The sequence below is a fragment of the Dysidea avara genome, chromosome 3, assembly GCF_963678975.1.
Source record: "Dysidea avara chromosome 3, odDysAvar1.4, whole genome shotgun sequence".
NCBI lineage: Eukaryota > Metazoa > Porifera > Demospongiae > Dictyoceratida > Dysideidae > Dysidea > Dysidea avara.
Window position 1 is genome coordinate 7928535 of NC_089274.1, and position 13928 is coordinate 7942462.

General features: G+C 38.3%; 3 protein-coding genes across 3 annotated transcripts in view; 2 read left to right on the forward strand and 1 right to left on the reverse strand.

Annotated features, from left to right (window-relative positions):
- Positions 1-2160, forward strand: part of LOC136249209 (tRNA-uridine aminocarboxypropyltransferase 1-like) — a 2729-nt gene extending 569 nt beyond the window's left edge. The window contains exons 4-7 of the mRNA XM_066041166.1: positions 35-85; positions 209-346; positions 399-547; positions 1878-2160. Of these exons, the coding sequence (XP_065897238.1) occupies positions 35-85; positions 209-346; positions 399-547; positions 1878-2052 (513 nt within the window). The 3' untranslated portion in view covers positions 2053-2160. The remainder of the gene's footprint in view (positions 1-34; positions 86-208; positions 347-398; positions 548-1877) is intronic.
- Positions 2050-3104, reverse strand: LOC136249210 (2,3-bisphosphoglycerate-dependent phosphoglycerate mutase-like). The gene is made up of 3 exons (XM_066041167.1): positions 2830-3104; positions 2683-2778; positions 2050-2606 (listed from the first exon to the last, which is right to left on the reverse strand). Exons 1-3 carry the CDS (start codon positions 2896-2898, stop codon positions 2127-2129), a joined length of 645 nt encoding a protein of 214 aa, XP_065897239.1. The 5' UTR covers positions 2899-3104; the 3' UTR covers positions 2050-2126.
- LOC136249204 (uncharacterized) overlaps positions 3011-13928 on the forward strand; it is a 14150-nt gene continuing 3232 nt past the window's right edge. Inside the window, exons 1-6 of the mRNA XM_066041159.1 lie at positions 3011-3166; positions 3225-3777; positions 3834-4314; positions 8046-10309; positions 11313-11381; positions 11673-11771. Of these exons, the coding sequence (XP_065897231.1) occupies positions 3235-3777; positions 3834-4314; positions 8046-10309; positions 11313-11381; positions 11673-11771 (3456 nt within the window). The 5' untranslated portion in view covers positions 3011-3166; positions 3225-3234. The remainder of the gene's footprint in view (positions 3167-3224; positions 3778-3833; positions 4315-8045; positions 10310-11312; positions 11382-11672; positions 11772-13928) is intronic.

Sequence of the window (13928 nt, forward strand, 5' to 3'; positions counted from 1 at the left end):
TATACACTTTGTACTGGTATGTTTATTTGTTTAGGATATGCCCAAATATGACAAGACAAAAACTGTATTGATATATCCCAAAGAGGTACAGTACAGTTCATCTTTTCTCAATTAGCCAGACATACTGCTTTTTTGATTTTCGTCCTAAAAAGTGTTTTGACTATACAAGTCTCTGTATTTTTGACTTATGCCATTATCCCTGACACAGGGGTCTCTTACTGTTGAAGAGTTGGTAGCATCTGTTAAAGGCAGTAGCAGTAGTAGTGCAAGAAGTACTCCATTAAAAGAGTTAGAAAGAGTTGTGTTTATTGATTCAACGTGGTCACAATCTCGTGGCATGTGTATCGTAAGTAAAGAGATACTACAAGAATTTGCTTCACTTTAAACTTTATTCACAGCATGATAATTTATCTGATCTGGTATGTGTACAACTGAAAGATGCTGTGACTTGTTTCTGGAGGACTCAGTGGGAATCAAAACATTACCTTGCCACCATTGAAGCTGTTTATTACTTTGTCAAAGAGTACCACGATCATTCCTCTACACAGTGAGTTGCGAGGGGTACTTGGTAAAGAGTGCTACAAATAATTGGAGAGCTAGGTGACATATTTTGATGGACAATGTAACGATGCAACTATTCTCTACTATTGTTCATTTGGGGCAATGCAGGGGATTTGAGTGTCGAACTCCCCAGTATTGGGATAAAGACGCTTGTCACAGAGTATACGTACCTTGCAGAAAAAAAGTTTGCAACTTTGTCACAAGGATTCATGATAAACTATAATTACAAGCGTGAGGTGAAGTTTGCATGATTATGTATAACAGCTTTCATGAATTTGCAGGTCTACTATTGCAAATTTGTATGGCTATCTTGTAGAGCTGTGTTACCATTGATATTGATAACTTGTAGGGATTCATTGTGTAAACTGTTTGCCTCACCTTCGTACAAAGCTGCATTGTGTACTGAAGCTTCTGGAAATTTTCACAAAGACTGACTCTACAGATGAAGCAAACTAGTGCTGATTTGTTATTGTATTGCTTGTAGCATTTGATATCAGCATAATTTTAACATGTAAAAGTAGTCATGTGACCAAAAACTCCATAATGACTACAATGGTCCTGTGGAAATATGAAGATGCCTTCTTTTGTTGGTGATTTTCACACAGAATGATCTTTTAAGTTAAAAAACAAATAAGTGCTAATTTATAACTCCACCTATTGCTTTCAGTATCAACGTAGTTTTAACATTATTAAATATCCAAAAAGTGGTGACATTAGGATCTTCATTTAGGTAAGGAATACAATATTGTCTTAGATCACCCACAAAAAAAAAAAAGATTTTTGAATAATGGCTGTCCAATGTGGTCCACCTTGTGCATATTTATGTGTGTAAAAGTTATGTTGATGTCAAATGCTACAAACAATCCAATAATAAATTTTACACTTCTTCGGTTTATTTGAATGGTCAGTCTGTTTGAAAATTTCCAGAAACAACAACAAAAAGCATCGTCCTATGTATTTTGAGCCTACACGAACATTCGTGAATATAGGGCAATAGTTTGCAAACCTTTTAAATACAACATACTGCATGTCCCCACCTCCAAAGAACAAGTTCAATATGGTTGGTCCAAAATACTGCCTTTGTCAACAGCTCCAGGGGTGGCGTTAAGATATGTACATGTCAAATCTCCTTTCAATAATATATGCATAACAATGTGCACAACTTGACAAGCACTTTTATCATGACATTTATTATTATGGTAATAGACGGATAAGAAAATACGCAACAGCTAACCAGCCTATATTCACAGTTATATTTGATGCCTTTAGTACTCTGTATTTATTGTCATACAAATACTTATCTACATGATCTCTAGGGCATATGATGGTGAATACGACAATCTGCTGTACTACTTTGCCTACCAGTACAATGTGGTGCAGGGAGCAATAAGTCAACGAGAAGAGAACATGCAAAGAAAAAGACCAGCAGTGGAAGACACTACTGAAGACAAACCATCTCAAGCTAGGAAGCATCCCAAAACAGCACAGTAAAAGAATTGTAGTTTTGAAATAAGTATGTTTACAAATAACCTCCTATACAATAAATATGGTAAATGTCTTGAAATTTATTTATTACTACAAGTATCCAATATATTAGGATCGGTCAATTCTCTGATCTCAGCATTATCAAAGTGACGGATGGAGCCATGTTGACCGGGATCAACATGGGTAAACATCGTCAAGAGGATCCGCAAGGGATCACCATGTGATACTAAAATGATGTTCTTATTGGCATAAGTGTCCTCTAACTGTTTCACAAGCTTTGAGGTTCTCATTAGAACATTCATAACACTTTCAATACCATGTTGGGTGGTAACAGCATCGGTGGCATCGTTCTTCCAAGTTTCATGGACAATTGAGGAATCTTTAAGGTCATATGAGCCAAAACCTCTTTCATTTAGTAAGTCATCTATCTCCAGAGGTTGTGCACATCCCAGCAGACCATGGATGATTTCAGCAGTATGTCTTGCACGTTTAAAACGTGACGAAATCATTACAACCTCAGCACAATTTGGGGACAATAATGCTTTTAACTTTCCACCCGCCTAAAAGCAATAAAATTATAGATTATACTGAACGCTTCCATGCACTAATATTTCAACCAGTACAGTGAGACTTCACCTGCTTTGCTTGTTCCATTCCTAAATCAGTTAACCCGTAAGCATCTGCGCCAATGGCAGGATTTGAGACAATAATTTTCTGTACGTTTGACTCGGCCTGTGTTAATAATTGCACTGTATAATGAGTACACATAAAATTGACACTTACTTGGCCATGTCTGACTGCGAAGTATCTATTTTGCAGACCAGGTTCATCCGATGCAACAAGCGCTGCCATTTTTCTTTCCCTGCAGTAAAAAATGCAGGCGCTTAAATCACACTCTAGTTCACGTGACAGGTCTACTTTCGTCTAAACCATAAAAGGCCTACTCAGTGCACCACTTATATACTCATTATAACAAAGACATTCTGCCATTTATAAGTGCTGCATAAATGTTGGAGAAAGTGTTGCGTAAAGTTGAACAAAAATTAGCGCGGGCCGTCCTAAGTCATGTGATATAATTTATCCCCTGTACAAAGAATCCACTGAAGTTCAGGGCAGTATGGTAAGTACCGACAGAATAAATATCAATTTAACTTCATTACATTGTTATTTTACTACAGGAAGCACATAATGTCGAGTTATGTTCTTTGGCAGAAGGAAAACGGTGGGTCTGAATTTCAAAACGCCATAGAACTGAGTTCTGTTAATTCAGTATCATTCAAAGAACCGGTACGTAACTCTCCTGAGAAACCTAACATATCCCAACAGATTCCAGTAAGACCCTCTGTGAAGTTTAGACATTTTCGTAAGCAAGGCGTCATGCAGCGGGAGATGGAAAATCACGATAGCGGGGAGCATCCAGACGTTGCGGCAGTGGAGCCTACTCATTCTAACTTGTTACGAGTCATCAAGATAGTGGCATTGTTTCTAATCGCTGCCTGCACTTTGGTTGGAACCGTGTTCAGCAAAATCTCGTTTGTCAGCATCACCAGCCGCATGTATACCCTTTATACAGATAATGCAGGCAACCCTATTAAATCACAGATATTTGTACAGCTAGTTTTTGTATTGATTGTACCAGAAATTGTGTGCTTTTTCCACTGCTTGGTATGGGGAGTGATTGGAAAGACAGACAGGAGTTTTCCCTGGCCAAGGTGGAGGGCAATGTTATTGGTTAGTACAAACTTAAAGGTTTAATAGCATAATCCATAATGTTTTCTGTTGTTCAGGGCATTCTAACATCAATATTTGAAGTAGCTACAATCTGTGGATTTGTTTTTGGTGTTGCCTGCAAACTTCCACCTGGTTTGACCATTCTAGTGCTAAATGGTGTATTCTGGTTTGTGATAGCAAAACATTTTTTCTGTGACATGTTCTGTCAGAGACGTCGTGGATACGGTGAAATAAACAACCAATATGATGAAGAAGGGATTTGTACTAAGACATTCAAACAGAAAATTGTACCAGTATTGGAATTATTTGGCTTTATTTTGCAAGTTGGAGCACTGATTGCAGTCCCAATTCTATTGTCTGTAACAGAAAATGGTTATACAAAGGATAACTATCATCCCAGCACTTTAATCCTATTGCCAGTTACTCTGTCCCTTGTTTCTTTGTTGTGGTCAGGATGGGTGCAGGAGAAACTAATGGAGTCAAGATCACAAAGGGTGACTGTCCAAGATGAAGTGGGCACTGCCAGACTAAAAGCAGGTTAGTTGGCTTTGGGGGAGTTGTAGTGACTTCCCAAGAATGTTGTGGTGTATGTGGGGTTGAAGAGTACCATATGTGTGCTAGATGGCACTTTCTGTTGTAGCAAAGCCCAAGGTATCTGTTCCATTGTTTCACAAACTGTACTTAAAGACTGTATAGTTGGACAATCAATTTTGATGCTGTGTCATGACCCATCTGCAGAGTAGTTGCTGATTGTATTCGTTTTAAGTCATGCCTCACACCTGAAGTGCAGATACTTTTATATTTGTACGCCTTGTATAAAAGCCTAATTCGAATCAAGCCCTGTCTTGGTTATAAGCCAGAGGGCTTCCAGTGTGTTTGGAAAATAAATACCTGGTAATTAATGCTGTATCGATATTGGACAGTTAAAAACTGGTACTTTATCAGGTTGGTACCACAAAGGAATGTACAGCAGATACAGATATACGAGTCCATGAAGGAATATACATGGTTTTTCTCCCTAAAGTAATCTACATTACAACATTACCATTTCTGCTGAATTTGGATTCTGAGTTATTGTTTTGATTGTCAGATACCCTGTAGACTTGTAGAGAATTCAGGTAGAAATAAGCTATTGGTACAGAGTTCAGCTATAAATAATTACCCTGAGGAGGTTCAGCTGCAAACAAGCCATCCTGTACAGAGTTCAGCTACACACTAGTCATTCAGTAGAGAATTCAGCTACAATCAAGTCACCTGTAGAGAATGGAAGTACAATAATGTGATTTTCAAGCATATATAGTTCCGTGCTGCCTTTACAAAACTAGATCTTTGCTATGGAAATACCTCCACCTTTGATGGTCCATATACCAAATTAATTGTTGAGATATTGCTCCAGGCATTCTAGAGATATGAGCCTTGTCGGCTTAATATCTTTGTTTAGTCGTTTTGCACACTTTCACAAGCTCCTTAAATGTGTTATCTGATTGCCTTAATATGGTACATGTGAGGTATGTCACACAAATTTGGTTGGTTGTATACAATCACTGGACTGGACTGAGTGGTAGACTCGGGTATTTTCCCTTTTTTAACCAAATGTTTTGGCAACTAGTTCTAGTCTCATGTAGTTAGACCACTCCCCCTGCACATAAAGAAACCCACACACGCACACATGCATGCATGCCACGCACACACACACACGCACGCACGCACACACAAAAGCAAGGTGTGATCATGCCAGGTTTGTTAACATTACCCTGCTGCAGCTATGTATCAGCTATGGAATAGCAAGACACCACTTAATTTAGCTGTATAACTTGTACTTAGGATACTTGGTTACTGCAACACTACATACACATGCATGTACTGTATGGTTAAATGGTAGTCATGCAATGTGGAGATTATGTCAAGAGAGAGTTGTTATGTAAATTACACAGAATACTGGAATGGACTAATGGACTGACATTTTTTTTTGGTTTACACATTTTTAAGGGTGGGCTTACTGTACATAGGTTGACTTGTGACAACATTTCAGCACTGAGTAAAAAGTAGTTGTGATAAGCCAAATGGGTTCAATTCATTGTATTCTTTTCACTGCTTGACAGTATCTACTCTACTGTATAGCAGATACTGACATGTAGGTATACCCAAAAATGTTTCCCTCCCTCTTACACACATTATTATTGTGATACAACTTTCTATAACATACGAATTGGTGACTAGTCACTGGAATCCATGGTATGTAGCTGTGTGTAATGGGGGTACATTAAATTAACCTACTATTAAAACTTGTACACACTGTATGCTGTTGTGCTATGACCATGCAGTTTTCTACTCTGGTCTAATGTATTTCGTGGACTGGACACTCACGGACTGGACTCACGCACTGAGCTGGAAACAGTTTTTAAACAATAATCCAGACATTATCCATCTCTTGTAACACTGGAGACACTACTATCGAGCTACAACTGCTAATACTGCTCTTCCTTACAAGTCAACAAACTAGCGTGTGTACTAATTCGTTAGAATACACTTACGATACATGGGATACTAGCAGTGATAAAACATGATAGAGGCCATTGTTGCAGCTTAGATGCCTTTCTTTTGTTGCTCCAGTACTTAGCACTAGTGGCTGTAGTGATGACCCAGTTTATTTACATGTAGTCCCATCACCTTGCCAGGCGGTGTCATCTTCAGCTACCCTGCTAAGAAGTGTTACTGGCTCATCTCTGCAACCCTAGCACTAGTGCCAAAACAATTAAGGAAAACATCTACGCTACAACAATAGCCTCTATCACGCTTTATCACTGCAAGTACCTGTGTATCGTAAGTGTATTCTAATTAATTAGTGCATGCGCTAGTTTGTTGACTTCTAAGGAAGAGCAGTATCAGCAGTTGTAGCTCGATAGTGGGGTCTCCAGTGTTACAAGAGATGGATAATGTCTGGATTATTGTTTCCAGCTCAGTGTGTGAGTCCAGTCCACGAAATACATTAGGCCTTCTACTCCTATGAACAGCTAAATGACATTGTAATACAATTAACAGAATGCAGACATTTCATTTCAGTAATAAAATATAACCAATTATGCAAAGTTTGTGTGTTCGCACACATATATGTTATAGAAAGTAGTATCAGAATAATCATGTATGCCTAACAGTGAGAAACATTTTTGCGCATACACACATGTCAGTATATCTGCCATACAGTATAGTATGTAGATACCATATAGCCTTAATATTAAGAGGAGAAAATTTTTTTGCTAATTTTGCGGTTTTTGGGAGATACCAGCAAACATTTTATCCTAGACCTCTAATATATTTTGGGAGTGTTAACAAATCTACAAAAAATTTAGCAACATTGCTCAACCTCAGAAAGATTTGCCCCTTATGCTACACGGTATTGTCAGGCAGTGAATAAAATACATTTAATTGAACCCATTTGGCTTATCACAGCTACCTTTTAGGATTAAAGTATCATATTCACCACTCAGTGCTGAAATGTTGTCACAAGTCACCAAATGTACAGTAACCCCACCCTTAAAAATGTGTAAAACCAAAAAAAAGTCAGTCCAGTAGTCCAGTCCAGTGATTAGACACTACCAAGGAGTTGTGAAATCAAAGAAACGGCTACAATGATGAGAATTCCATTTGTTTTAAACAGTTAATTTTTTTCACCCTGACTTTTAGGGGCCACACCCCTTTTCAAATGGTCTAGATATTTTTTATACTTATTAATAGGGTTCCACCGATACAGAAAAATAACTACCGATCCGATACCGATACCTAGAAGCAAATTTTCACCGATACAGATACCGATACCGATAATTGCTATACAATTTACAATCATCTCAAGCTGGCTATGTGTGACTGTTCTAGTAGAATATATTATTGTGCAGTGACTGTTCTATTAGAGTATTTCGATCTTTTTCATGCAAACATAGTAAGTAGCAGTTGCTTGATGTTTAGCAAAGCAATTCCTGCACCTTTTATGCTAGAATAATACTCAACACTATTTCCAACTTGTTATACCTCACGTTTTGCTAGCATAGGATTTATGATGATAGTTATGGTTATGACGATTGGCGCGAGTGGCTATTAATCGGTATCGGAATACCTGAATAACCGATACCGATCGATACGAAAAGCCCAATATCGGCTCCGATACGATACCGATCCGATTATCGGTGGAACACTACTTATTAACATGTGACGTATGATAATAATTTGTGTTTTTTTTGTTAATAGTTCTGATTGTTTGTCTCTTATTACAGGGCTGTTGAACAGTACAGTGAGAATTTTTCTCTTTCCTTTTGTGGCATATGGATATTCTAATTTGTTGGACTATAATCTTACCTTGACTTCTGACAGCTTCAGTTGGGATCATGACCAGCTCAGCACATTTCTAACACACATACTTGTCACTTTCGTGGCTTACTTTTTTGCATGGATTGCGTGTGCTTTACAGTCTTGGGCATTCTTTGTTCCAATGCTGCTATCTACCCCGATATCGTTTGTTTGGTATGTGGGAAGTGCTGAAGTGAATGAAGTGTTTCCATTTAAAGGTGTCTATTTTGTTGACTGGACGCTAGGGTATTATGTTTTTTTGGTGGCTGCTTTACTTTGGGTTTCACAGTTTTTAGCATTTGGTTATTACATATTTCAAAGTTCTGATACTATCTTGACTAATGATGAAGATTTGTTTTGGGCACCACGTTACAATGGTGTGTTCTTAGAGCAACATTTGATATTGAACAGAAAAACAGCCATAACTGGTTTTGTTGTTGAGGATACTCCAGCTGACCCTTACAGGATTAGAAATATTGCTAAGGACAGTCACATTTTTATTTGTTCTACAATGTACCATGAAAATGAGGTTGAAATGAGACAGATGCTCAGGTCTATTAATCGTATGGCAGTTGAAGCTGCAACAGAAACTCGAGAAAACCACAAATATGAATCTCACATATTCTTCGATAATGCTTGCGCTGGAGACCAGTTGAATCAGTGGGTCATGCAACTCCTTGGCTTGCTCAAAGAAACTCTTAAAGTTGAGCCTGCCAAAGTCACCAAACTTCTAACTCCTTATGGGATGCAGCTTGAGTACAAGTTACGAGGAAACATGCCATTTTATGTTCATTTAAAGGACAACAGCAAAGTAAAGAATAAGAAACGTTGGAGCCAAGTTATGTATATGAATTATGTACTCAACTATCGTATTAAGTATAGTGAGATTCCGAAAGATAAAGCTTTTATTCTGACCACCGATGCTGACATAGATTTTAACTGTGACTCAGTTGTAGCCCTTCTTGATATTCTTGCTCGTGATGACAGAGTTGGAGCAGTGTGTGCTCGAACACATCCGCTGGGAACCGGCCCAGTTGTTTGGTACCAAATATTTGACTATGCCATCGGTCACTGGTTCCAAAAAGCAGCTGAACATATCTTAGGGTGTGTGTTGTGTTGTCCAGGATGTTTTAGTGTGTTTAGGGTCAGCGCTATAGAGCAAGTACTGAGCACATATTCAAGCAGTGTAGAAACTGGGTTTGATTTCCTGACAAAGGACATGGGAGAGGACAGGTGGCTTTGTACACTACTTATTCAGAAAGGATGGAGGTTAGAGTACTCGGCTGTGTCCCAAGACAGCACGTATTGTCCAGAATCATTTGAGGAATTTTACAAGCAACGTCGAAGATGGATACCTTCTACTATTGCCAATTTAGCTGAAGTGATCAGCAGTTATGGAAAGATCACCAGCGGCAATGACTCAATTTCTATCATGTTTATTATGTATGAATTTTTAATGGTATTTTCAAGTTTGATATCTCCTGCGACTGTAATCCTAATCATTGTTACAGGCCTGACAGCTTTAGATGACGGTCTAAGTGACGTAGCCCTCATTGTTTTTCTTTGCATCATCAGTGTACTGTATGGTGCATTGTGTGTGTATGCTACAGAGAAGACACAGATAGATGCTGCTAAGGTGTTGACACTGATATTTTCCATCGTAATGGGAATAGTTATATCTGGTATCTTGACGGACACAATCAGTTCTGCTATTGAAGGAGACCCATTAGATCATGTTAATCGTACCAGTGACAAATTTCGATTTCCGGTAGATGTCAGTGCAGTTTATTTTGCTATATTTGCTACAACATTTACACTGGCAGGGATCTTGCACTTCAATGAAATATTTTGCCTGTTTCACTTCATCTGGTACCTTCTGTGTTTACCATCAGGGTATTTATTTCTGATTATTTATTCCATGGCTAATATCAACAATCGGAGTTGGGGCACTCGAGAAACAGCCAGCCCTGGTAGAAGTGGCAAATCAGTAGGGTGGATCGACTACTTCATGGGATTATGGCATAGATTTCTTAGCTTCTTCTGCAAGTGCATTGGAAGGAAATCACCAATTGTTGTGGAAGATTCCCACTCAAATCCAGCACCCGTGATGGAGCATCTTGTTGATGATCTGCATCCTGAACCAAAGTTGGACAAGCAAGTTGTTGCATGGTTAGAGAGAATTGAATGTGATGTAAGTACAGCTGTATAGTGTTATGGAGTAATGACATAGTATATTAGATGATCTATATTTCATAAGTTCATATGTGATCGGATCTGCGAAAACCCGACACAATCAAGCATTTTTCAAATTCCTGTTTATTAAATATTTATAATCTACTTCTCATATGTCAACAGAGTTATAGCCCTACAAAGTAACAATAGCAAGTATAGGGAAAATATATTACTGGCGCTTACTAAAATGGTTGTAACTTACGACGGATTGATGTACAGAGCTGAAATTTTCACCATCGTGTTCACCATGAATAGGGGAATCGATTACCACATAGGGGAAAACTTTGGTGATTTGCGATTTGCTACAAATTCGCCAAAGTTTAACCTGCCAATTACTTATAGCGCTTGAGATACAAATATAGCTAAAAATTGAGCTTGAATTAGCCAAAATTTATTTCACCAAATGCAATATAGCTTGCTATTCGCCAAAATTTACCCCCACTGAAGTTTCCCTCTATACGGTACTGGATATGTTTGTTCTTTTATCGCCTTTTTTTTCACTGCAAACAAAAACGAAATTCGTGAAGAAAAATTGAATGCATACGATCGCTTCAACGTGACGTAAACAAACGTTCATAACTTGCATATCCTTGAGTCTACTGCAATGAAACAAAGATTTTCCAACTCCTCTTGAGTAGGCAGATAAGGTGATATCCAGGTTTTAATTGTTAGTCCCTTCCTTCACTAAGAAAGTGGTGTTCAACGATTTTACAGAATTTTTTCAATAATACACAAATATTTCACCCATTGTATTCAATGCTTTGTAAATTTAGGCTTGCGGGATTGTGTTGGGTTTTGACAGAAGTGGTCACATATATCAGATGATCTTATTGTGTATTTCATAAGTTCAAACAATGGAATCACTGCGGGAGTACCTTAGTACTATATTTGGAGGACTTTTTCCTGCACATGCATATGGTAGTGTGGCATGCCATGAGTGCTTGTCATTTCTTCTTGTACAGATGTACTCTGATAATTTTGAAAAGGAAGGATATACAGAGTTTGATTTTATAGCTGCAATGAGGACAGCAGTAAGTGATATTACCAAGAATTAAATATATTAACCTTTGATATTGCTGTGTCTGCTACACACAGCTGCTACATTGTTATTCATGTGCTAAGACATAACTGCTGGTCTGCAGTCTTTTGTTTGAGCCCTTATCCATTTTTATTTCAATAGTCATTGAGTCCATACTATTATAGTACTTTAGTTGTGTATACTGATAAGTATCTGATGTGATGTGCAGCTTCCTAGCTTGCTAGTTGGAAATGTAACGATTTGTAAACTTCTTATCTGATAATTTTTCTCTGTTGATGTGTAGGATCTGATAGCCATTGGAATAGACAAGAGAGGTTACCTACTAAAGTTAGAGAAAGAAGTTAAGAAACTGAGCACTCCGGAACTACACAGTGATGTTCCGGTAAGACATGCATGTATATTAAGTCTAATACATACTGTTGAATATATAAAGCCAGGTTATTATACTGCGATAAGTTATATCCCTTTACGAGTGTAATACCAATGATATCATCCGAGTATACAGATATAACTATTTTATATCCCAGTGCGTGGGAGTGTGCGGAAGTTTACGGATACAGGGACTGATCCAGAGGGGGTGGATGGGGTGGCTAGCCACCCACCATGCATGGCCTTGCAGCCACTCAGACATGCATTATTTAATAATGCCGAATATTACTGATCATGAACACTCTTTCGTTATATCAACTAAATTCTGCATTGCATCAGATTCCGATGCTAGCTGGCTATAACCTTACAGTAGACGGTAGCAGTATACATGAATTTATCTATGATCATGGGCAGTATTAACTATCACCAGGCATAGGACTTCTTGAAGGAAAATGTGGGGTCTGCTTTAGGGTTGAGTCAATTTTACTTTTATGTCTGCAGCAAATCACCCTAAGGCTGTGGAATAATGCGACTGCCTCAAAATTAGTTAAATTTTTAAGTTGATTAAGTAGTGAAAAACATACTGTATAAGGTGATGTTCCTTCCTGTGGGGCATGTCATTAGTATGAGATGATAGTTCACATTTAGTTATTCAATGGAGCAAACTTAAACTATCATCTCCTACATATCACATATGACAGAGAGGAATGTGCAGTATGTGCACAGGTATTACAGGTGTGTTACAATTTGTTTTAACCACTGGTGTTAACTCATGATCAGCCTGTACTGGGATTACAAAATACATTAGGCCAGGCAAACTTGATTACTAGTTTCTCATCCACAAAAATTGAGATTTCCATGTAGGTGGGATGTAATTTTTCATTATTCATTAGTAAAGAAAATACTCCAAATCAAGCTGTCTGTTATAAAGGTTAACTAAAACCTTTTAAGAACTATTACTTACGTATTAGCTATCACCGTTTCTGAGGTGCAAGTGACATTTGCTGTGCTGTAAAATGATAACCAGCCTTCCTAACATCAAAATACGTGTGCACGTGATTGATAACAGCAATAATGAAATTAGAGGCGGTGGGGTAAAAAGGGATGCGGGCAGGGATGAGAAACAATTAATCAAGTTTGCCTGGCCTTATTATGTTCACAAGGGCATGCTACTAGCTATGTACTTCACTGTACAAGCTAGATGATAATATTGTCAGCCCTTCTTCCCTGATGTAACTACCAAGACATTCAAGACTCTCATCTTAAAATCTGGACCAGCCACCCACACCTTGGTTTATTTCTGGATCAATGCCTGGGGTAGTAAATTAAGTTCTGGTTTGAGTTTCTGTCACTGTGCTCAAGATTTCGTCCAAATTGTGTGGAGATTCTACTTCATAGCTACAAGAGAGACCTTGCATACTGCCTACAAACTGTAGCGAAGGGCGGTGTTATGAAGCAGCAGTTCCAGGTATGATTCGCCTTCATCAGAGGTTGGTATGGTGGTGTCTCGTGGTGTGCAAGAGAAAAAAAAGACCAACAAGTGGCTACCGTAGTCCGAGATACAACGATGAAGCTAGAGGAAGTTAGTTCTTCACCATAGTGACCGTTGGGAGTGATTGCTGGAGCAAAAATTGTCACAGACTGTTCTTAACATTTGTTAAACTATCGTATTGGTAACTTGTAGTGTTACTGTGTAAAGGATTAACAGTTTTCTTGTAAGATTTAGCTGGTTTAAGTGCTATATTGGTGTGCTTTATATCAATGTTTCCTTATTTGGCTCTTGTTCCATTGGTAAACAATACCATTCGCGGTTATTATGATGTCACGAACGAGACTGAGTGGCTCCACAACAGGGTGATAAGTTAGTTATCACTGGGTGATGGTAGCAGCACCGCTCTGTCTAGCTGTATGGTAGTTATAACTCAGTGCGGCGCTTTGATACTCAAAAGTGTCGAACGGTGTATTAGCCCGTGATTAATGGTTGCATAAAGTAACATGGATATTTCAGTAATTGTTTGTTTACACAAAATGGTGATTTGAAATGCATATGTAACAGGTCTTTGTTCGCCAGTTTTCCGTGTTATTCAACCAAGTATTCAACAGATATTGTACAAAGAAAGTGTAGTAAGGACCCAATCTAACTCCAGCTTGCTAAAGCAACGGTTGTACA

What these genes read in the sequence shown, in the direction of transcription:
- LOC136249210 (XM_066041167.1), bottom strand. Translation starts at nt 2,898, where the DNA reads ATGGCAGCGCTTGTTGCATCGGATGAACCTGGTCTGCAAAATAGATAC. An exon ending in TCGCAGTCAGACATGGCCAA is followed by an intron (nt 2,779 to 2,829) that starts GTAAGTGTCAAT and finishes TTATTAACACAG; the next exon opens with GCCGAGTCAAACGTACAGAA. An exon ending in GAATGGAACAAGCAAAGCAG is followed by an intron (nt 2,607 to 2,682) that starts GTGAAGTCTCAC and finishes TATTGCTTTTAG; the next exon opens with GCGGGTGGAAAGTTAAAAGC.